Source organism: Clupea harengus, chromosome 21 (assembly GCF_900700415.2).
Source record: "Clupea harengus chromosome 21, Ch_v2.0.2, whole genome shotgun sequence".
Taxonomy (NCBI): Eukaryota; Metazoa; Chordata; class Actinopteri; order Clupeiformes; family Clupeidae; genus Clupea; species Clupea harengus.
In genome coordinates this window covers 18,027,807-18,051,596 of record NC_045172.1, presented here as the reverse complement: position 1 = coordinate 18,051,596, position 23,790 = coordinate 18,027,807, and the positions used below count along the sequence as shown (strand labels likewise).

Sequence of the window (23,790 nt, the reverse complement as noted above, 5' to 3'; positions counted from 1 at the left end):
GGTACATTTTCAGAAAGGTGACTTAAACTGCACCATCTTGCATTAAATTAGTTATTCAGTGGCAGGGGTCGTCTTGAGAGTGACATAGACAGTCCTCTATATTTAATATTTGTATATTAACCTGTCAGCAATGCAGACCACAGTGGCATAGAATTCAAAATAATGACTGCAGTGCAATTATGCTAAATGATCTGCATAACATGGAACACTCCACACGACACGCCAACATAAGAAAACATATTATGGCTACACAGCTGAAGTTTTATCTTCAGGTCTTTAGATTACATTTGTATCTTTGTAATCTTGGATGTATTTATAAAACGGCATTGGGGATCCAGAACTGTCAGGATCCCATGCTGTTCATTTCAACAAGAAACATTATTCTAGGACTTAGTTTTTAACCGCGGTGAGTTTCAAGTGCTGTGGCCAATGGAAATTGCGAACAAGAAATACTACAACGCTATTGGTTCACTCATTCAATCCGGGTTTCTGACTAAGGCTAGTTTATTAGCCCGAAGGTACCAATATGGCGGAGGTGAGTAAGAAAACGGGGAAGAAGCATCATATTTTAAATGTAAATTTAAGCTATCATAAGGAGTTAAAGATGATATTTTAAAATATATTTCGGTTTATAAAGCGTCGATCCAAAGATACATAATATCTTTTCGGAAATTGATGGTGTCTTAGGCGAACAATTTGTTTGATTGCAAACCGTGATCTATGGCTTTGGGGCTAGGCCCGGCGAATTCGCATTTAACCAGCTAGCTGCTACCGAGCAATCGCTGTGTTTCGTCAGTCTAATCATGTAACGCCACCAGTGAAATTACTGCTAACTTGGCAAGCTAGTATTGGCGCTAGCAAACTTAAACGTCAGTGAAGGAAACATTTTATGTTAGGTATATTGTCGTCTGATAATGTTCAGAAGATAACTAATTTTGCTTGGAAGCCATTTCATCGCCGAATAGCTGTAAATTCCAGCGCTTGTGTTGCGGAATTTGAAATGTGACATGGTGCTTGTTAATGTTATGTGGAGGTATTATCCAGATATAGCCAACATCTCGCTAATTTGCTGTCTGTTATAGAATGAGCTGCCGCTGAGCTGTTCTTTTAGACGCGAGTTACATTGAAGTAGCCCATGCCATCACTTCATTTTGTTGATGTGAACGCTAGGGATGCTCCCCTGTAGTATGAACTATATGATGGGCGCTAATAACATAAAGCAACCTATAACGGTATGTCTGTTCTCACTTAGTTATCTAAACTGGAAAGCTATCAACTGTGCGATTTGGAGACCGTGTTCCTGGAGATTAAAACAATCTTCTTTATTCACTCATGAAAGATTTTGATCATAAAGTCTGACGATGACTTGCCACGAAAATGTGATCTATTTTATGTCAAATTTTTCACTTTAAACCGGCTTGTCACATAGCATAACCACAAACCTGACTGTTGGGTACCGTTATCATGGGTAATTTCTTTTGAATGTGTCCTTGTAAATTAACTTTATCCTTTTGGTCTTTTTAGGCTTCCCTTGGAAGTGCGAGCCCAGGTGAGTCACGTCTTCTCACATACAGTGCTTCGAAATATATAGCCATGAAAAATGTCGCCTGTCATTACCGTCAACCGCACAACCGGTAATGTCAACTTCTCGGCTGCTGCCGTAGATAGGAGCTAGTGAGCTGCTGCTGAATACGTCTCATAATAAATGCGTGTTTTAAAGCACATTATATCTTGCGTGGTGATGCATGTTCTGGGAATTTTCAGAACAATATTTATGAAAATGTGTAAGATTTTATTCAATATTCTCTACGATAATATTATAATATTCTCTTGCATGTGCTACTTTAACATGTACGTACAAAAACCCTTAGTACACTAATACAGAACTTTGTACGAAAAGCCAGCATAGACTAGTACACTCAGGTTGCTGGTTTAAGCCTTTTGTCTGACAGTGCTGTCCTGTTGTTGGTCTAAATTCATCAATACATCTATTCTTCTTTATATTTCTATTCTTCTTTATATTTGAAGTCTATCACAACAAATGCTTATCAGGGATATTTTCTGCTGAGGAAAGACCAGTAGTGCCAGTATGTTAAGGAGGTTTTAAATGCAACTAACACTGGTCCCCCAGCTAAGCCAGCATTGCCCATCAAACAGCATACACCAACAAACCAGCTAATACCTAGATGTTTTGCTGTTTTTCAACTGATTAGATATATTGACATAATCTTTTCATGCACAAGTGGCAGTTCCATTCAATGATTTTAAAGACCAGCAAGCTATGTAGAGTACCATTTTAATCATCATCTTACTAGCTCACCTGTACGGACTAGTTTAGCAAATAAAGTTTTTTTTTGTTGTTGTATAAATCAATAGATAAACTAATTCTCAAAATATTACTACTGGAATAACCAATTGGCAGTTGAACAGAAATGTCCTGAAATTCTCTGTCCTGGCATTTTCATGGACATTTCCTGGGAATATTTTCAGCCCTTTATTACCCTTATTTCATCTAACGACAGACTGTAAAAATTGCTAGTGTGAGTCATTTTCTTGTGGTGTTATCTATTCATCTATTAGGGCGATTTATTTGCTGTTGTGGCCTCTAATGTATCAGCGTGATCTATTTGCAGTTGGCTCCTTGTCCTCGGAGGATCACGACTTTGATCCCACAGCAGAAATGCTGGTCCATGACTATGACGACGAGCGGACTCTGGAGGAAGAGGAGATGAGGGAGGGAGCGCCAAACGTGAGCGCTGAGATAGCCGATTTGGAAAAGGTAACTACTACTTTTTTCGGTGGACACACATTGTATCATAATTGTGATGAACGTTGAAGGTATTTCTTTGTTTTGTGACTTTGTGTCAGTTCAGTCGCTCTTCGGAGCGACTCTGTAGTTGTGTCTGTGGAGTAAAACCATTCCTTGTCTCCAACAGGAGAGCGCTATGCCACTAGAGGAGCTGTTGGCCATCTACAGGTATGAGGCTTCAGTCCACACAGTGGGAGGCTCCAGTGTGGACAGCTCTTCTGTGGAACTAACGGATGAGCTCCCTGACATGACACTAGATAAAGTAAGTACTTAATAAATGGTTTGCTGAGTTTTATAAGCAGTTTGGATGTTAATTTTGGGTGGGAGGTTTTGGAAACGCTTGTGGTTGTCTGAAGCTTGTGGTTGTGTGCATAGAGAAGGAGGTGGTGTTCATATGTTTATCTGATCCATGGGTGGCACCTCTGTCTTTACAGGAAGAAATAGCAAAAGATTTGCTGTCGGGGGATGATGAGGAAACTCAGTCCTCGGCAGATGACCTCACCCCTTCCGTCACATCTCATGAAACCACTGACTTTTTCCCCAGAACCCTGCGATGTAAGTCTGATGTGCCTGATAAGCCTGTTGGGGTTTGTTCCTATTTGTTTGTGTCTACTGTAGTGTATTTATGCAGGTCTTCCACTCCGTAGCACCTCTGTGTTCTTAATATTAAAGATGCAGTTTTGCGAAAGGTTGTTGATATTTGTGTTAACAGCCAATCAAATTACACCACTCTCTTCTGTGGTCCTGAAGCACCGTGTTGATTCGCCGGGATTGTTTATGACTCGATCCGAGCCACTATGTTTGATTCCCATTTACAGAGCCAAGACTGTACGAATACCAGAGTTTTTTTTTTTTTAAAGTGCACAAACTAAACGGACGGATAGAGGACAATGGGGAGCAGTTAGCTGAAATTGACAAAGTGTATGGGATTAGAATCGCGAACTGCACCGTAAAGTGCAATGAGCTACAGTATATTGCATGCCTGTATGTAATACATTTGGAAAGGGGGGGTGTCATGGACAGATGTCATAATGCAGTGTTCACATTTCTTCCCATCCAGCAACCGCCATATATGATGGTGACAAAGAATCGGAAGGAGAGGAGGATGGAATGAGCCCAGAAGATTCCAGAAAAGTAATTCATTTCTGTTTTTTCATACTCTTTCACCACTGTAAATGCCGTCCATTATAGCAAACTAGTGATGGATGCATATTGTGGAAAGACGTTAATTTTGGCTGTCAGCATTGTGGTGTTGAATTGTTCTAAATTACATTGGAATGAGATTTAAATGATACCCACACTTGATTTTTCATTTGTATGTAAGGTTTCAGATGTCTATGTAGAGACTTGAATGGTTTTGTCTCTAAAAGCAAGAATTTGTCATACATTAATTTTGATTTGTGGACTGGAATCTGACTTGAGGTAGAACCAACTAACGCTTTAACTTTACTTTAACAGGAGATCATGATCGGGGCTGAGTATCAAGCTGACATCCCATCTCTGTCCTGTAATTATGACTATGAACGAGGTAAGTTGTTACTGATTGCCATCAGTGACGTAGAACAGAGGTGAATAATTATTTGAAAATCTGCTATGATTGTATAGTTGGGTTAGACACAGACTGAATTGAAAGACGCATATCCACCTGACTAATGTTCTCAAAAAAAGAATTGGTATGGAAAGACTGACTGAAAGAATGAGCAGTCAGTCACAGTTCCATAAGTAAATATGTCAGCATGTTAATTGAAGAATCCCATTGCGCTTCGTAGTCTTTGTGATTACCGTACTGATACTGTACTGAACATCATTTTGACAGATTTCTCTTGTCCTCTAGCATATGAAGATGAAGATCAGTTGCTCTGGCGACCTGACGGGCTGCCAGAGGCTAAAGTGACTGACTTCCTGCGTGAGGTGACACTGTTGCACACCAACGGAGGCAAGATGGAAGGAGACTTGGACAGCGGTCGGGTGCGAGACAATGAACAGGTGAGATCACTGCGTGTTATGACTGGGTCTCAGATAGCCATTATAACATAACCTCGATGCAAATTATGCTTTTTATTAGTCACCTGTTGATTTGTAATGCAGTAGTAGAGTAAATGTAAAGCTGTATTGGTCAAATACTCTCCCTCTTGTTTTGCTTATTCTCCTCTTTCATTATGGGAGTGTTGACCGTTAAATGTTCAACAAAAAGCTCATGAGTGTGTGTCACCCTCCAGGCTCTTTACGAACTCATGAAGAACAATTTCAGTGCGCACGAGGCCCTTGACCACTATAACCGTAATGGAAGGTCTTCGAAAGGTGAGTGGATTCCTCTGCTACATGCAAGTAATGTTCAGTGTGTGTGTGTGTGTGTGTGTGTGTGTGTGTGTGTGTGTGTGTGTGTGTGTGTGTGTGTGTGTGTGTGTGTGTGTGTGTGTGTGTGTGTGTGTGTGTGTGTGTGTGTGTGTTCAAAGGTTGGATTGTTATCAATGACCTGCTCTCGTACATTTAATCTTAGATGAAATGATCCCCTGGTCTGAGGAAGAGTGTCGCAACTTTGAGCATGCACTCCTGCTCTATGAGAAGAATTTTCACCTCATACAGAAACACAAGGTAAGAAAATGAAAGATTTGTTTGTTTTAGATTTTTTTATGGATAAGTGGCTGACTGTATTTCAAGGTGCTTTCGGTGTTGATTGGATCTGGGATCTTTGTTTTGAAGGTCACAACAAGAACAGTGGCGGAGTGTGTGGCTTTTTACTACATGTGGAAGAAGTCCGAGAGGTTTGACTTATTTGTCCAGCAGAACCGTTTCGGCAAGAGGAAATACAGCAGCTATCCAGGAGTAACGTGAGTTTTAAGCGTTTTCTGAAACTAACCCCACTGTACAATATCTGGCTTTCCTCCTGGATGTAAGTGAGGCAAAGACAGTGGGTTTGTGCATTCTAGTGTCACTACTGTATGTAGTACTGTATGTCATTTGGCAGGTGTGTGTGTGTGTGTGTGTGTGTGTGTGTGTGTCTGTCTTGTTTACTAGCTTGTGGTCTTTGTGCAGGGACCTAATGGACCGGCTGGTGGACGAGGCGGAGGGGCTGGTTGCCGAGGGTTCTGCCTCCGTCTGCTCCTCCAGCAGCGGCCGCATGGAGCCCCCCACTGACCAGCAGATCAACCTGCTCAACTCCATCACTGCCAGCGACCTGTCAGGTGCGCCCCAACACCCTCATGCACAGAACAAAAAGATCATGTCAATCTCTTGGAATTTGGTATGTTCACCTGGAAATGAAACTGCTGCAAAGATATATGCGTAGTGATCTTCAACTGATTGTTTAATTGAGGTGTATCATATAGATGCCATCTACGTAGGGATGAAGCAGTTCCCCTAGCAGCCTACTCTTATTTTGCCAGTCTTGCCTACAAAGGAAATCCACACATTCTCTTCAGTGGACTGCACAGACCAGTTGTTGATTTTCCGATTCTAAATTTGTCAGTTTTGTTAATGACTGTCAGAATGTAATGGCCGCTTTCTTAAATAGAATTGCTTTCATCTCAGAAATATGTGGAAGTAGCTAGTTGCCATGTCTGACTGGAAAAATTCTTCCTGAATTGAGCCTGAATTTGACTGCTTTCTGCTTCTCGCTCTCCACAGCCTTGACCAGCAGTGTTGCGTCCGTCTGTAACTCGGGTGATGGGGGCACCGGCAGCTGCCTGGACTCGTACGCCTTTCCGCCGGCACTGGACAGCCTCCACCGCAGCGCTCTGTCCCACGAAGAGCCACTCGGGGTGGATGGCGGCACGGCCGACTGTTTGAACCTGCTGGACGCGGGCTTCTACCACGCCGAGCTGGGCCCACTGGCAGTGTGCGGGCAAGGCTCGGGGGTGGGAGAGGATGACCTAGAGCGCCCGGCCGCCAAGCGCCTGAAAATGGGCCTGGCCGCCGAGCCCTACCTCAGTGAGGTGGGGGTGGGTGTTGGGGTGGAGTTTGAGGCCCGGTCGCACCACATTACCAGCACCAAGATGGCGGTCTCAGTCACCGACTTTGGGGAGGGTGGCGGGGGCGGCTACATGGGGGCACACACCAACCATCTCCACCAGCATGCATCACGCCAGTCCGAGTGAGGAGACTGCCTGTGTGCGGTACCGTGGTAATCCTCGGTTGTCAGTCAGGCAACCCAAGTGAGCGCTGTTCTGGTAACCGTGCCTCTCCCCTGTATGTACATAGACATTCATTGGGAGTAATTATTATGACCTATTGTTGTTTATATATGTAAATATGTACATAGCATCCTTTTGTACTATGACATCAGTGATGTCTTTATTGTATAGAAAGAAAAATCTTGATTTCTCAAGAGTTATTATCATAGCCATTTATTTTTCAGTGCTGACTTTGAAGTGTCAAATGGTCTGACATCTGCATACTGTGGAGACTGAGCTGGTGGTCGACGGTGAGGGTGACTAGTCCTCTGTTTCCCCTTCCACCGATCGTTCTGTTTTGATAATTGTCCCACCCGCCCCACAGTCTTCAACCAATGACAAGGCCTCACAGCTGCTGTTAGCACCACCCCCCGATTGTTTGGTACTGATAGATGTTTACAGGTACCTGGGTCCAGGCCCCCCCATTGATGTAGCCTTTTATACCTGGGGGCCAAGACTTCATATTAAGTGTTTTGTCCTTCAGACTGCGAAGACTATTATGAAAGCGCCTCTGTGTGCTTAAAGAGAAGGCGCACTTCATCTAGGTTTCTTATTAATGCGGTCACATTTATTTTCAGGAATCTACTGTTATAATCAGGAGATGATTTTCATTCTTTGTGGCCGCATATTACGAGTTATGTCAACTTAACTGAAAGGATGCCGGGTAGTCAACGATGGCCACCACAACTCTAATGGACATTGTATGTGATAACTGACTGCAATTTATTTATTTATTATTTTTTTTTAAATCATATTTCCTGGCTTCTCTAGTAGGTTTGGGGAAGTATTACATTTCTGAAGTCTTTTTTTTTTTTTTTTTTCTCAAAGGTATATTTAAGTTTTTTGCTTTTCCTGAGCTTTTTCTTTGCTGGTTCAGACTGCTCAGGTTTGGAGAGCTTTGTGTGGGTAGTGTTCTTATTTTATTACTCTTGTCCTCCATCATGGACACAGCAGCCTGTTTTTGAAGTGTCTTTTAAAGGCTATCAATGGGACACCATGTGTTAATGCACCTGTTAAGCTAGACTGTGTGCATATCAAAAACCGTTGTTCACCTCCAATGTTCCAGTATTTCCTCCCCTACCACTTACTCAACCCTCAGAAAACAGGGTTGGTGTCTGTACCTCCGTAGTCATGACAATGTGCCACTTCTCACCTAGTTCTTGACTGGTCCAGACGGTTCAGGTGTTGGGTGTGGTAGCAGACTGCGTTCATGAATCAATCGGTGCATTCAAAAAAAGCATATGTTTGCTTTTTAGATGTAGGCGTTCGTCGTTTGGAGGTTTTTTGGGTGGGGAGGGAGTCACTGGAAGACTGAGGTTGGAGTTAAGTTTTTAGGGGATATTAACATGACATGTCCTAATATACCACATTAAGACACACTGTTTCTCAATGTGGAAGTGTGCATATGTGCAAGGAAGTTGGATGTCATGTCCCCCACCGTTTTTTCATCTCCCCTGAATTCATCCTAATGGACAGACTTGAGTTTGTTTTGGGTTTATTGGAGATGGTGCAGCAGTTTGTATGTTCACTTCTATGGCAATAATGTGTAAAAATGTACAGAAATGTGTATAGACCCTCTTGTCTCCTGTGACGTCCGTACAATTGTTCTCTCTCTCTAATTTTATTGGTTTGAATCTTGAGCAGAAGTTGGTCTTTGTCTCTCTGGCCAATTAAGTGGTTTGTCTTCTTTTACAATTTTTCCCCTTTGCTTTTGGAGTGCTGATGGAGAAGTTATTTATTTATTTATTTATTATTCATTCAGTTATTTTGTTAATTGCAGGAACGTGGAGAGAGTGTGAGTCATGAGTGTAATATCATTGTCCAGTTTCCCCCTGCCCCTTGTCCTTGTACACCCTGGGTAGGTGTTAGGCTGTGACCTGTAATTGCAGTCCTGCTTTCATTCACCAAAATGATGATGTGGCAGCTCATGTAAAGTCTGCCTGCCCGAAGGAATACTGGAGAGGCGTGTCCTATCGCAAGAGGAGGAAGAGAAGTAGAATGTACAGTATTATGACAGTTGAAGGAGTTTACTCGGCCTGTGAGTGTACTGTGGGGGCAAGAGAATGTTGATACTGAAAGGAGGGCATTGGCATGTTTGATCACTTGAATTTGCTTAATGCCTTTTTTCCTGGTTGTATGACCCAGTTGATGTCTGTGTGAGGGTGTTCTTTTTAATTAATGGATTGACGGACTGAGGTGGTGTGTGTAAGTGGATTGAGATATACATGCGCTGTCCAAAGCATTGCCCCCCCCCCCCAAGCTTGTAGCGAGGGGCTAGCTTTGTCATGCTTAAGACACTGATGGCCTTTTTCTATTTCCAGATTTATGTACTTGAAAGATGTATATTGATGCCATTTTTTATTTAATTTTTTTTTTTGGTGAAGACAATAAATAAGTCGAGTCAGACCATGTAGGTTTGTGTAAATTGTTCCAGCTTTCTCTTGGGGGTCCGAACACTTGGTTTCCCAACCAGGAATGCATGTCAGTGCAGTTATATGGTCATCCAAAGTTTTCTCTAAAAGGTATCAAGTAGGCTACAGTTTGTACAATGTAGTGATCGGTCATTGTCGTGCAGGGATGTAATGTACATTCATATCTCCTTGCCTCAACCACTAATGAACCGCGACTTGTCTTCTACATACATTTTTCCACTGTTGGGCTTAGAATGTAATAAATGTAGGTAGATTATCGCAGAACAGTTTTGGACTCAGAACATTGTGGGGGTGAAAACATAGTGTTACATAGACAATCAAACAGCAAGAAATATTCAAAAGACTTTAATTGTTAATATTTGTACATAGAATCTGTTTTTCCAAATTTTTTTGTATTTTTTGTTGTACCTAAATAACTGGTGAACAGTTCCAGAAATAAAGCTCTGGATATTGTATGTTTACATTGGTCTTTTTCCATCCTAATTTAGTGTTTCACACGAACTATAAACGTGTAACATCTCTTATGCATCGATTCTCGTTTCTGTCTCAGTCGCAAAAGTCTTAAATATATAAGAGACAGTGAGATTGTGTCTGACTTAATGCACTATGGTGTAGTAGTTGGAGAACAGCTCTTCGTCACGGTGAATCTCTCTTAGGGACACGAGGACCACACATCTCAGGGGCCTGAGAAGAGAACAGAAGAAAGCGGTGGTCACTGAACACACAGGTACACACAGAAAGAAAATGGAGGCAGTCAAAATGCAGTGATTTAAGTGTCTGCTAAGAAAATGCACACAGACTTGTACCTCTTTATGTCGTGTCTGTAGTTCACATTAGGCAGATACTGATGCAGTTCTAGGGGAATGTCTTCTGGTACATCAAATTCTTGATAGCACACATTGGCTGCCTTTTCTACATGACAATAACATATATTTTGGTCAAATAGCTGTCTTTTTTTTTTTTTTTTCATGTCTTTACCTAAATCCTAGTACCTATGATAAGCAGTTGTCATTTTTTACGTCATTCCCTGAGTGTATCATGTCTCGCATATACAAAAAGACTAATACTTTAAATATTGCCCTAAAGTGCTTCCAATAGATACAAAGCTATTACAGATGTCTGTCTCCTGTCACAAAACACTCCTTCAGATGGATGGTAATTGAACAAATGACTTGCCATTGGAACAATTATTGACGTACTGCCCCACTGCCAGTGGGTTGGTTCTCTGGGCTGTCTGTCAGCCAGGAGACATCACTCAGAGCCAGTGGACCCATTCGATCACGCCCACTGCAAGACCTGAGGAGCAGTTCACCTTTGTTATATTACAAATGTGTTTGACAGTTGGGCTTCTCCTGACATGTTTCTCCACATGAAAATATGAAGTAGATAACCCCTTAGTCTAGGGTTGCTAAGTGAGAAGGTGCCCTATAATAACCATTTGCTCAAAGAGCGACAGAGAAAGATAACAGTTTTTGCACGTGCATTCACATATTTCAACACATAGGCCTTTAAAGTACCGTAAATGTTACCTACCTGTATACAATCTTAGAGATTCCTTTGTCATTGCCATCAATCAAAACTCCATCTATGCATCTGAATATAAAAGGGTTGCCAAAAGACTGAAGAAGAATGGGCTCGTATGTCTGATAAATCGTCCCTGTAAGGCCAATAGGGAAGGAGGAAATTTGGATTCAAAGTACCCTATTTCAGTGAAATGCGTGAAATTATTTAACTTTGCCCTCCCCCTGATATAACAATTTCAATGATTACACTAACTCATCAGCAAATGACAGACCATAGCATGATTTCAGTACAGAGTGTCCAAGACAACTAAACATGTTTTCAGATATCTAGACACCAGGAGGAGCTGTATGTGAGAACGCAAATGTCCGAATCAGCTGCACCGGACATTAAACGGGCTTTACCCTGCCAATTCTCTAACACCAGAGAATAGCTGTTAGAATAGCTGTTCATATTAAGCTAGTGTTACAAGGGCAACTCCGGACATATAATAATGTATACTCCCCTATTTTTAGGTGGTTACTTACAACAAATGTATACCTGGGTACATGGCCACTGTGACTCCTTTAGGCACCGAGCCCTCGGTCACAAAGACACCTGTTCCTGCAAGCGAGCTTGGCCCCCGTTCGATACAGAAACCCAGCGTATCAAGCATCACCCGAACTGGGTCTGTTTGGGTTTTAGAGCTGTTTTGTGGGTAAATTGACTGTACTGAAGTATGGATCAGGCTGAGCACCTCTTGCTTGATTGGGTCATTTTTCATCAGTGCAGTGAATAGTTTCACGAGGCTAGCAAACACCTCCACGTCTGGAACAGTCTTGTCCTCTGAGCGTGCAGTCACCTGGCGCAAAGTTCTGGAGACAACAGAGCAGCATTCAGTCAAACGAAATAGACTAACGCCCGCGAATGAAGATATTCTAATTGACAACACAGGTCACCTAACTATCCACAAGTGGCGTGGTAGCGTTTGTTTTGGTCTATTTTGGTGCTATGTTAACCAATCACAAAGTACGAAACAGACACGATGGTTGGGTGTATTGCCATACCTCTCATTCCTCTGAAGGTTTACAGCTATCCACGGCACAAATCGGTGGCGGTAAGATTTCCATTTGACTTCTAACGTTTTGAGTGCAGCTCTGATCATATCATACTGCACAGACTGTCCGCCGACTTAGCCTGTCGGTAACTGGCTCAAGAAACCAATACCGCCATCTACCGGGAATAGCTTGTCCATGCACAAAGGTCAAGGTAACGCTATAGCCACATAGTGTGACCATATGTATATAATACAAGTAGTGTATATTCTTATTCACTGTTCAGGAAGGAAGTCGCACGCACTGGATGGAGTTATTAGGCCCACTCCTTCGAATAAAAGCAGGTTTCCCGGTTACCCGGTCTGTTATGTGCGACTGAATGAATGCAGAATGAATTTTATACAAAGCGCACACTAAAGTCAGGTTTTGTAACCAACTATTGCGAAGGTCTATCAGTCAGTCAGTGTTGTCATGGATTGCTACTTTGTAATTGGATGATATATAGGAAAAGGCGGACCATACGCTCCCTTTACAATCAAGCAATTGGATGGCACACAGGAAAAGGTGGGTAAAGAGCTACGTGCCAATGAACGGGGCGTATTGCTTGCTTGTCATTTAAAGGATTGATCTCCACCCCAAGAATGTGCTGCAGGAGATGGGACTTTAGTGTGTCATTCTGCTCTCAACGTTTGCTGTTCGCTCTAAATGGTCCATATTGTCAAATGAGATTTTAGGTGCGTATTTACATCGATCAAGAACAGATTGATTCTCTTCTCCCCGACTGTAACGAACATTGCTTGCAATCATAGGGTCACGCATCAGCTTGCCGCTTAACGCATCATTCAGAATGGCTGGCAAGGCTCGTGGATGTCATAAAATTCGGGGAGCTCAAATTAGAGATCTTCTCGATTCCAAACACAACATCTTGTTTGACTGCGATGGGGTAATTTGGAACGGTGAAATAGTCGTAGCCGGTGCACCAGAAGTAGTGACTCTGCTCAAGCAACAAGGCAAACGGGTATTTTTTGTCACCAATAATTGCACCAGGCCGAGAGAGAACTACGTACAGAAGTTTTCCAGACTGGGCTTCACTGATGTCGCTGAAGAGGAGATATTTAGTTCTGCGTATTGCTCTGCAGCTTACTTAAGAGATGTAGCTAAGGTGCAAGGTAAGGTGTTCGTCATCGGTTGTCACGGAGTGCAGAAAGAGCTCCAAGACGCCGGGGTCCCCACCGTGGAAGATGTCAGTGACGCCCCCGACGTCAGTATTTACAACTTTCCACTAGAGCCAGACGTGAAAGCAGTCCTCGTTGGATACGACGAACGTTTTACTTTCATGAAACTGGCTAAAGCCTGCTGTTATCTGAGGAATAGCGAATGCCTGTTTCTGGCCACCGACCCTGACCCTTGGCACCCGCTCCGCGGGGGCAGAATCACACCAGGTGCGTCTGACAATCAGTTTACATTCTGTAGAAATAGGCCCGTACCTGGTACAGATATTTCAGTTGGTCAGAAAAATTCAGTAAATAATTGAGAAAATCATAAAGAAAATGGACAGAAATTAGGTTTTGCTTCGATGTTTGTTGCATCCTTAACAGATTTGGTTACTCTTGCCAAGTTCACATTTTTGCATGTGTAGTTAATGTGTACACACTTTGACTGTTTGACTACTGTACATGGTAAAACAATGAAGGTTTGTTTGGTCTGTTAACCCCAACACACCAGCACCATCCAGAGGGATAGACAGACATGTTGTCACACAATAGGTTTACATTCAGCCAGATGGAAACCACTTGGTTAGGCCTTTGCATTGACAGTTGGTCATTGTCTGTTTATATGGATGGCATTGCTTGTTTGAGAAAAAAGTCATACATAGACATTTAGATCTATATAGAGTTGAGTCGATACATTCTGTACATAGGTTAAATTGTATTTTACATCCCTAAGGAAAATGACAGATGCACAGCTGAACCTGTAATGGATTGAGTATAGCTGCGAATCATGTGTAATAGTATAGGCTGTAATGACGGCACCTGGGTTGTAATTGCACTGCTTATACTCATGCACCATTAGGTTCAGGAAGCCTCACAGCAGCCCTGGAGACGGCCAGCAGCCGTAAGGCCACGGTTATTGGGAAGCCCAGTCGCTTCATGTACGAGTGCATCGCCAGCCAGTTTGACCTGGATCCAGAGCGGTCGCTCATGATCGGGGACCGGCTGGAAACTGACATTCTCTTCGGGGCCAACTGTGGTCTGGACACTATGCTGACCCTCACCGGGGTGTCCACTCTGGAGGAGGCCCAGGAGTACCGGGACAGCGAGGCTCCAGAGAAGAAGGACTTTGTGCCTGATTACGTGGTGGACACCATTGGTGACTTCCTCGAAGCCCTGGAAGACTGAAGAAGGACCCTCAAGCCGCAGCCTGGACTGAGCCTGTAATGAGACTTTGACACCAGTAAATGACCGATCTGAGGGTGCTTTTCCAAAGCCCTACATAAAAATTTTAAAAAAAAATCTCCTTCAGTATTATCTGCAGTTTTTGCTCTGGTACTGCACTAGCGGTCCTGAAACCCTCACCAGGTAGAGAAATGAAGCAATTAACCTTTACACTATTTAGTTCAGCCATTCAAATCACCACCGACCACAAGCAATTGCAAATGACATCTTTGTGTGGAATAACAGCTTGCTGGATTATAGGAGAGTAATGGTGATACAACAAAAAATCATAGCTAATCCAGATCACTTACAATTTTAGATGATCCTATTAGCCTGTCCAAATGATAATCCCAGCCAACATGAAGTGCCAACGACAGAATGGACATAAACATTGCAAGCTGAAGCCGCACACAGCACCTCTTGTGAGGGAATGGGAATTCAGAGAATTGAAAGTCAGACTAAAAGCAAGCATGTGGAGCTAAACATAGTCTGAACACGCAGGGTAGTGGTAAGGATATTAGCTTAATTTTGTGTTTGCACAAAGGATATGGATCTTTTTGGTAGGATTTCCGAAGCCCCTATCTTTTTATCTAGTCACATGGTGCTCAAACCTGTGCCTCGCCTCATAAAACCGACTTCCCTAAGGTTTAGAGCACATCTCGCCCCTTTTGCAATTAAATTGGTGTTACCAAGAGGTAAAATTGATCCCCTGTGTTGTTTGATGTACTTGGTGTTTTAATGTTGTGGAACAGACATTTTCTCTCCATGAAACGGGACCTCCTGGAACTGGAACTCAACCTCCTTGCGCACTGGCAATGGCAATCCACAACAATGAGATAACATTTTACCCAAGATATTTCAGTGAATTGTAAGTCTCCATTACATTCCACTCATGCTATTAGTTAAGCACAAACTATTCACTTAACATATTGCAATACTGCCTTTTATTTACAAATGAAAAACAAGCTGATTCCACTGTGATGACCTCTCTTGGTCTTATGTCCAAACCAGGCAATGGCAGTTCACAGTATCATGTGGCCATCACAGTGCTAGTCTGTAATTGTGGCTGATACAGAATTGCTATCTGACTGCCCCAAAACACTAGTCACAGTGCTTCAGAAATCCATCTTAATTGTGTTGTTTTTTTGCCATGTGGAAGCCTTAAGCCTGTGTTGGTTTGCGTGTCATCAATTGACCTTGAAATGTGACCTCCATATAGGAACAGTGAGTGTTATACATTAAAGTTAAACAAGTGACAACGTTTTGGTTTTGCCTGAAAAGTTGGATCCAGATGGTTGAAATAGGCTTTCGTCGCCTAGATTGGCAGCAAGTGCATATTTGTTGTGAACTTACATAATAAGCCTGCATTGGCTGTCAATTCTAAATTTGGATTGTGAAAAATCACAAATTTGCCTGTAATGTTAAACACAATCTGTTAATTATTTTCAATTTGAAAGGGGACTGACATCATGCAACCATTGAATGTCCAATAGTGCATGGTTGTTTGCTAAGAAGAGTGTCATGGCGTGCAAATGGAACGTTTATATCCTAATGCTTTTGTTTCTTGCAATGATTTGCATTTACCAGTGTTAGGGAAATTAGGGGCTGTTGTGTTGTTTTGATAAAAAAAACAAAAGCCTAGTTTGTGCACAAATTTGATTGATGGAGATTTCTGGCCTTTGTTTATTGTCTCAAGCTAGACATTGTATTGTATATTGAAATACTTTATTTTAATAGATTGATAACTTCATTCAATGATTTGCCAATTTGTTCTGTGTGAACCCAATAAATACTGTATAAACATTGTGAATGGCTTTGATGTTCAGCATTAATGATGCACCAACAAATAATACTTATTTAACTATGTAAATAGGTTTGCTCTTTATGTGGCATGTGTGGCAAGAGGACATCATTTGCCAAAGACATTCAGCAGAATGAGCATATCACAAACTAGGATGGCACCATTTTGTGCAATTCTGAATTAGACCATTTAGAATGAATTGGACATATATTCACATTACATACTTATGTTCATATTACATACATTTTGGATAGATGTATTGAAATAGGACAACTGCAAGAGCACTGGACTTTTCTCTTCAAGCAGACATGGTAACCTTAACATTAAATATTTGAATGTATACAATGTTGTACAACACAAAACAATAAAACACAACAAAGATGCATGTTTAAGTATTTAATATTGGTTATTTAAAGCAGCACAATGGAGGAATTGCTAATCGCTAACGAGATGCTAGCGGCTAAACCTAGCGAAACCTGTTGAAATTTGCGTACTTTGACACTGACAAACTAGTCAAACATCAAGCAATTGCAACACAAGACAAAGCAAGATGGCAAATAAGCTACTTACTAGTCCGGCAGAGAGTGGTACCTGGGCTCCATATTAATTGTCATTGTAGTCATTGTAGCGCCCCAATTTATTTTAAGGTAAAATAGCTAATCCTAACCCTGAAGTACAATTGCTACATACTGTTACTTTAATGTAACCAATGAATACAATAATATTTACATTGTGCATAATTGAAGAGAAATAGCGAAGGCACCTCTACTTTACATACCCACAGGATTTGATTAAACACTGATTTTCAGCCAACAGAGGTGCATACAAATATTCTGTTCATTTAACACACTTTGGCTCCACAGTTGTCAATGGTCACTCGGGTCCTCCACGCTGAAACGAAAAGGTTAAGGTTTGAATTTATCTCATGCCTTCAGCATCATCTCTTAACATTAAGTGCAGATACAAGGCATTTCCACTTTAATGCGGGTTAATAATTGGCTACATAACCAGCAAGAACACAAAAAACTGGATGTGTGACGCAACACATACCTGGTAAATGAAAATTAAAAGCTCCACGTTGGTGGAACGAGCTACCTAGCACTACCAGAGCAGGGGCGTCCCTCTCTACCTTTAAGAAGCTCTTGAAGACCCAACTCTTCAAAAAGCACATCTCTTCCTAACTTGCACTTTTACTAGTACTTAACTTGCACTTATAGCAGTTACATTCCTGCAATTTTTTTTTTCCATTTCGTATGTAAAATAGTATCTATTGTTACACAAGGTCTCTATTGCTCGTGGCTTTACTGTTCTCTCTCTTGTACGTCGCTTTGGACAAAAGCGTCTGTTAAATGACTAAATGTAAATGTTATTAACCTGTATGTACTCCATTTCCTCTAGGAGCAGCATTTGTCTGCGGTACTTCATTGGGAGCTCGCGGATGGTGGCGACGCTGTCAGCTGGACCAGACAGGCGGTGGACGTAGCTGATTTGAGTAGGAGGTGATTTGGCTGTTAATGAAGTCATGGGAGAACTCGGGGCCATGTAGATGTTACCTGTACTTTTCAGCATATCTTCCACTGTGAACACAGCAATACTCCGCATCAAAACAGACATTTGTATATTTTTACATGTCCTGCAGTTATTTAGGCTAACGTTGCATGCGAAGTGTACGTTTGGACAATAGCTCACCGTTTGGCCTCGGCATGACCTGGCGATTAGGGAACTTTATCATTGGGGCGTGATGGCGCACGGCCTGAAATATGAAATGTCCTTTTAAACAGTTTTCTTTCCTTACAAGCTTTCAAACTGTCAAACGTTATCACCCCAGCCAAGATGGAAAATCTTGACAACCCCTTTAATATAACGCAAGGCTAGGCACATACAATGACATCCGAATCAACACCTCGGAGCGTTCTTTTTGTACACTTTTGGAAATTGTTTACCTGCACAGCCAACCTCCCAGCTGCTGCCATTTTTCTTCCGTCATTCACATAATGCTTCCTCTTCCATCTGTATGTTATTAGTAGGTCGCTCAGCTTGTTCGGGGTGAGGTCTGCCTTCTACCGGAGTGGAGTCGACTAGGCTCTTAAGTTTCTTCAGATCACATTTGACATCAATTGAATGCAGTTTTATTTATATTGTGCCAATAACAACTGAAATTGTCCCAAGGGGCTTTACAGAGCTCAGAGTCTGTACCCCTCACGCACGATTAATAGGTAAGCAGCAATGACACTTTCGAAAGTGTTTTGATTGGTTATTGTAGGGCAGGGGTCTCAAACTCAAATTACCCTTGGGCCGCTGGGCTAGTGGTCTTAGAAAGGGGCTAGCTGGCCATAAGATTAACATTACGTTTGTTACACGAAAGTAAACTGCTAAGTGTCGTTTAACATCACAATAAAAAAATATATATGTTTTGAATATTTTCCTAATTATTCCAAATGAACAGATTGTAAACAAACCAAAAAGACACGACAATGGAAAGTGTACATTTCCTTTATTTGTTTAAGAACAAAATCGTACATCTTACATGGATGCGGATGTGATATACATTGTAATAGCTATAGGCTTTAATAATAGCACAGGCCTATTGATATTTGTGCGGATATAACTTCGTTATAGACATCATTAAGTGGAATGCCATGCCAGAATGCATTCTGATACTGTCTGGATATGTTAGTTTCGGTTTACAATCGATTTAGCTGAATATCAGCTTAAGCTAAACACAGCAATCACGTTCAACAAAGCGTACAGCTTTGGTTAAATCAGAGACGGTTCTGTATTAGAGCGTCTTTGATTAAACTGAGGCGCAGGTAAGATAGCAAATTGGTGGGGGCAAACTGGAGGGGCAATTTCTACTTTAAGTTCAACATGTAGCCTATTTACAGTAAATGAAGCCTGTTTGTGTGATTCATCAGTAGCTTGAATTGGTAATGGATGGGACACAACAGGGTGAAGACACAATAACGAATAGCATCCTCAAATACCCGTCCAACTGGTATGTGCCTTCCGCTGTCCCCGCCACACCTCGATCACTTGTAGGATTTTTAGGACTTTTGGGTGTGCACAGTACCTCTTCCCCTTCACGTGTAATCTGGTAAAAATGAATGTTGTTTAGATGCACGAAAAGCATTTTAGCACCAAACATTTACACTAGTGATATATGGATAGCTGTAAAACACTCACTTGATGGCATCAATGTCACAGACACCCTGGCTGCTCTGGACATCATATTTATCCACCATCATCAGAATGTTAAGTGGCACTTTTGGAGATATTTCCACACAGCATTTTGGGATGGCACCTGGCAGAAAGCCATGATATTAATCAAATCCTGAATTTAACTCCATATGACTTTCTATCACCATAAAGTCTCATTTAACGTAAATATAACTATGAAGAATAGGGTTAATTAAAGTAAAATACTTAAAATCCATCAACCAGTCAAAAGCACAATAATAATAATAATAATAATAATAAAAACAGATTCTCACTGGAAATGATACCTTCACACACACTCACACACGAAGAGGAAGGACAAACTTCCACAAATATTATAATGCCTTACCTATGGTGGGCAATGAGAGAAACAGGATAAGAGCAAGACCCCTGAGATCCATTGCGTTAGTCCTCAGTGAGAGTGAGATGATGGGAAGCAAAGCACAAGTCTGATCAGAAAACCTCCGAGGGGTCTGCTTATATTTGCATGGAAAAGGCACGCCCCAAGGTGTCAGGTAAATTATGACGTTGAAGAATCTTCAGAAAACTTGTGGTGTGAAGAAATAGTAGCCTAATTGTTTTCTCACCCTTCATGTGAATCTTTTGCATTTTACTGTCTTAGCAAATTTAGAATTCTTAACCATGCAACAAAGATGACCACCATTTAGAAACCAAGTATTTATTTCAGTGCATTAGAAAATCATAATTTACATTTAAATATGGTAAATAAAACACACGAAATGCACATAAAACAAAACACTCAAACATAGTTAAACAATAAAAAACTTTAAAGCTCTATTAAAAGGTTCTTTTCACAATTTGTTCTAAAAGTGTGTCTCAAACACACAACTAAATCCAGTCACATTCCGCAGCAGCAGAGGAAGTGTTGTTCTATTTGGTCTCTTTTCTTTGAATGCTAGGAATCTGTAAAATAAAAGATTGGATTATGTTAGTCCATTTCAGTAGCCACCTGGTGAGGGACAGCTAGGCACACAGACACGCACGCACACGCGCACACACGCGGTCGAGCAAGAGCGTTAACCATTTTTGGTCTAAAGATATTAGACAAATGGGGAAATACAGTCAAGAAAGTTAGTTGCAACCTTGGGAAAAGGAACATCTGCAGTACAGAAGCACACCAACTATCGATGGCCGTGGTTAGAAAACCCAGCGCCTAAAATAGACGATATGGTACTACTCCTGATCCTCCCAACATTACATTTGTCTAGGGTGACAGTCAAATACTCATAACCATCTACAGACTCCATATCCTGTTCCTCCTATACTGCTGGTGAACCTGATGGCCTGACATAACTAATGTCTCTTGACCGTTTAGATCCAGGATTGGGGTCTTGCCCAAGTCTCTTTGCTTTGAAGAAGGGAAGGCACATAGTAAATGTGATGGGTGGCATGGCAACACCCTTTGACCTCACTACAGATTGGACAGGAGAACCAAAATTCCTTAATTCATCAAACCATACAAGTATCTCCACAAGATACATACTGTGCTTACGGAGTTCAACTAAGACACCATGACACTAATGATTCAAATAAAATAGCTTGAGTTCATATATTGCATAAATATTACTTAAATGTATGACTGCATTTTACAAGTCAAATCATCTCAAGTGCTGCCCCAGCAAGCCTTAAGTAAACAAAAATATGACTGTAAAACCTCCCAGTAGACCTCACCTGTCCTCTTCCATGGGGCCCAGCGGTTGCCTGGAGCGCCAGCTGTCTGTTCAGCACTTTCGGAGAACTGCTGAAAGATGAAGAAAAACAAACCGTTTTCAGCGTGTAGCTCATTTATGGGAAAAGGGTTTCATTTTCAACAACACAATAAAACCAAATCAATAAAATGCCCATCATGAATGACAAGAGGAGGTGGTGGTGGGCACAACGCCTAGATCTGAAGCCTCTCTGAGAGTGAACACGCTTGAACAGGATAAAACAAACAGAAAGACAGCAATTTAGAAGTCCCTGACTATAGACGTTGCTTCAAAACAAAGGATTGCGTTATGGGATAATGTATAGTATAATGTATAGTCTGATACCAACCGACAGACTATACGTTATCCCGCTTATTAAACGGTAACTTGCCAAAAGTTGCCAAAGTTGCCAAAAGTCTTTTGAACGATGTTGTTGCCGTTTCGTGAAACTTTCAAAGTTTCAGGTGTTGTGTAACAACCCATTACTTGCAACAAGTTTCAATGAATTCCTGTTACGTTAAGTTTACAACCTACTTGCGGAATGATATGAACGATATATAAAATAAAATAAAGAAGCACAGAACTTGTTGCCAATGGCAGTGATCATTCATTTTTTGGCAGCAGTCATTATAAAGAAATATCAGACCTCTGAACGTTGGGGTGGCCCATTCAAATCAATCAACAACAGCAACATTCTGAGGAGCCGTATAATTAAAAAAGGTGTGACTGCTGGCACAAATTAAGTACTTGTGTTCTTGGCATGTCAAGATAAAGTACATAGACCCTTTTTGGGCTGAACTGAGCAACACTGAAACAAAACTGATATCGGGTGTAAAGCACGGAAGAGTGTTGCGCAATGCGCATACACTCATTCTTCCACACTAAGAATGCACAAATACTTGCACATAATAACATTGTTTATCAGTTTATGGACACACCCATAACATTGGCTGATGCCTATGTTGAAGGGATAGAGCAAAGATAGACAAACCCATAACATTGGCTTATGGGATAGACATGACAGAAGAGAAAGACATGTTTCCTCACCTGCTGTACCTGCTGAATCTCCCTCATGGCCAGCCTTATGGAGGGGTACAGTCGGGGGAAGGGTTTGTTATTCGGGTCCACCTGCTCCTGGGCCTCCAGGTGCCTCCGGTGGTCCGATATCCTCCGCAGGACGGGTGGTTTATTGGGCTGCAGAGCCCCAGGTGCGGAGGTGTGGTCCGGGGGCATGAAGAGGCGCTGCAGCTCCAGAGCCACAGGGTCGGGCCCCCTGTGAGGGTTCTCAGGAGGGGTGGGAACCATGAACTCCAGCTCCTCATAGTCTGGCTGCTGGTCACACGACTAATATAGAACATACAGACGCAGACACACAATGATATGAATGATATGAAGACTCCACATACACAGACACACACTCACACTTGCACACTTACATAAACAACAATAAACAAAAAAAACGACACAGAGGTTATTGTGGTGATGAGGATTCTAGGATTCTTTTCAAAGTGGAAAAACCCTTTGGCGGGCGGGGAGGTTGGTCTACGGTTACTTTGAAAACTTTTCCAGTACATTACAAGTTTACCCCATGTTCCCTCACACTAACCACAAACCACCACCCAGGAACTATTAGCACCCTGCGCTACCAGTTCAGCAGCAACTACGTGGAGAGAGGCTGTACTCACTTGTCCACAGGGCACCGTGAGGAGCTCCATGAAGGGCTTGATGCCCACCTGCGTGTGGTGCTGCACGAGGTCGATGAGGGATGGGTGGGCACGGTCCTCGCCCAGGATCACATACTTCCCGTTGCACTGGATCTCGATCATGTAGTGTCGGCAGCGGCTCACCCCCCTGTGGACCAGGTCAAGTCAGGTGTTTGAGGACCCACAATATCCAGCCTCAGGTAATCACCTCATGGGTACTTCACAGGACGCAGCTTTTGTGTGGGCACTGTACACTGAAGCACAGTGTAATGAATCTTTTTTTTGGGGGGGCTTTTTATGCCTTCAATTGTATAGGACAGTGAAGTGTATGACAGGCAGAGAAGAGGTGGGGAGAGGACCGGGAAATGACTTCAGGCCAAACTTGAACCTGTGTCCCCGCGGGCAATGAACCTCTTAAATGGGGGGCTTATCAGTGCCCCCCTAAGTGTATCAAATCTTGCATATACCTTTATGTTACTTTCCTGTACCTGTATGTGAGGGTGTATCCCTCCCGGCTCTGCCCGACTCGGATCAGAAAGCAGCCAACCGGCTTGTCAGTGAGGAGGTCCTCTGCTTGCCTGAGGAAGTAATTCAAGGCTTGAGAGACATGTCCTATAGCTACTGTAGTAACATTACAGAAACAAACTTCTGATACTTTTGAAGGAAGTTAAAAGTTCCTCCTAGTAACATGTAATGACAAAAATATAGGAAGTTGATTGATTGAACACTGTTTGCAATTTCGATAAGCCACCAACGTGAAAAATATACTTTCACTTTAAAGTCAGTTTCTATTTTCCAGTTTCAGAAATACACAAGTAGCTTTGAATGCCTTATGCGTTGATGTCTTGAGGGCTAGAGAAGAAATAAAAAGTGCCCTTGTGGAATGTCACATAAAATGTATCTTCTCAAACCCCCATTCAGCTACAATGGTTTGAAAATGTTTATATTATTATTATTA

The 23,790-nt window shown here is 42.0% G+C and overlaps 6 protein-coding genes across 6 annotated transcripts in view; 2 read left to right on the top strand and 4 right to left on the bottom strand.

The window, feature by feature from the left end:
• Positions 1–471: 471 nt before the first annotated feature.
• On the top strand, positions 472–9,872 carry mier3a (mesoderm induction early response 1, family member 3 a). The gene is made up of 13 exons (XM_012840604.3): positions 472–535; positions 1,525–1,549; positions 2,634–2,779; positions 2,937–3,071; positions 3,244–3,364; positions 3,870–3,943; positions 4,268–4,337; positions 4,644–4,795; positions 5,029–5,110; positions 5,310–5,404; positions 5,513–5,640; positions 5,846–5,994; positions 6,437–9,872. Exons 1-13 carry the CDS (start codon positions 527–529, stop codon positions 6,904–6,906), a joined length of 1,656 nt encoding a protein of 551 aa, XP_012696058.2. The 5' UTR covers positions 472–526; the 3' UTR covers positions 6,907–9,872.
• On the bottom strand, positions 9,743–12,430 carry setd9 (SET domain containing 9). Its single transcript, XM_012840784.3, is given in 7 exon segments — positions 9,743–10,097; positions 10,220–10,325; positions 10,590–10,650; positions 10,652–10,709; positions 10,947–11,070; positions 11,475–11,788; positions 11,981–12,430. Coding segments are annotated over 7 exon segments (849 nt in total). The 5' UTR covers positions 12,079–12,430; the 3' UTR covers positions 9,743–10,009.
• Positions 12,431–12,579: 149 nt separating this feature from the next.
• Positions 12,580–16,213, top strand: LOC105911898 (pyridoxal (pyridoxine, vitamin B6) phosphatase). The gene is made up of 2 exons (XM_012840783.2): positions 12,580–13,410; positions 14,042–16,213. The coding sequence occupies exons 1-2, from the start codon at positions 12,816–12,818 to the stop codon at positions 14,365–14,367; spliced, it is 921 nt and encodes a 306-aa protein (XP_012696237.1). The 5' UTR covers positions 12,580–12,815; the 3' UTR covers positions 14,368–16,213.
• Positions 16,214–16,828: 615 nt separating this feature from the next.
• On the bottom strand, positions 16,829–18,241 carry LOC105911900 (28S ribosomal protein S36, mitochondrial-like). Its single transcript, XM_012840785.3, has 4 exons — positions 18,148–18,241; positions 17,894–17,957; positions 17,579–17,781; positions 16,829–17,095 (listed from the first exon to the last, which is right to left on the bottom strand). The coding sequence occupies exons 1-4, from the start codon at positions 18,175–18,177 to the stop codon at positions 17,078–17,080; spliced, it is 315 nt and encodes a 104-aa protein (XP_012696239.2). The 5' UTR covers positions 18,178–18,241; the 3' UTR covers positions 16,829–17,077.
• A 457-nt stretch (positions 18,242–18,698) lies between these two features.
• ccl27b (chemokine (C-C motif) ligand 27b) lies at positions 18,699–19,958 on the bottom strand. Its single transcript, XM_031558616.2, has 3 exons — positions 19,770–19,958; positions 19,388–19,505; positions 18,699–19,295 (listed from the first exon to the last, which is right to left on the bottom strand). The coding sequence occupies exons 1-3, from the start codon at positions 19,819–19,821 to the stop codon at positions 19,181–19,183; spliced, it is 285 nt and encodes a 94-aa protein (XP_031414476.1). The 5' UTR covers positions 19,822–19,958; the 3' UTR covers positions 18,699–19,180.
• Positions 19,959–20,083: 125 nt separating this feature from the next.
• The window catches only part of LOC105911746 (myosin-IIIb), a 28,706-nt gene continuing 24,999 nt past the window's right edge, over positions 20,084–23,790 (bottom strand). Inside the window, exons 26-30 of the mRNA XM_031558615.2 lie at positions 23,321–23,410; positions 22,815–22,980; positions 22,177–22,473; positions 21,113–21,182; positions 20,084–20,344 (exon numbers count right to left, since the gene is read on the bottom strand). Of these exons, the coding sequence (XP_031414475.1) occupies positions 20,337–20,344; positions 21,113–21,182; positions 22,177–22,473; positions 22,815–22,980; positions 23,321–23,410 (631 nt within the window). The 3' untranslated portion in view covers positions 20,084–20,336. The remainder of the gene's footprint in view (positions 20,345–21,112; positions 21,183–22,176; positions 22,474–22,814; positions 22,981–23,320; positions 23,411–23,790) is intronic.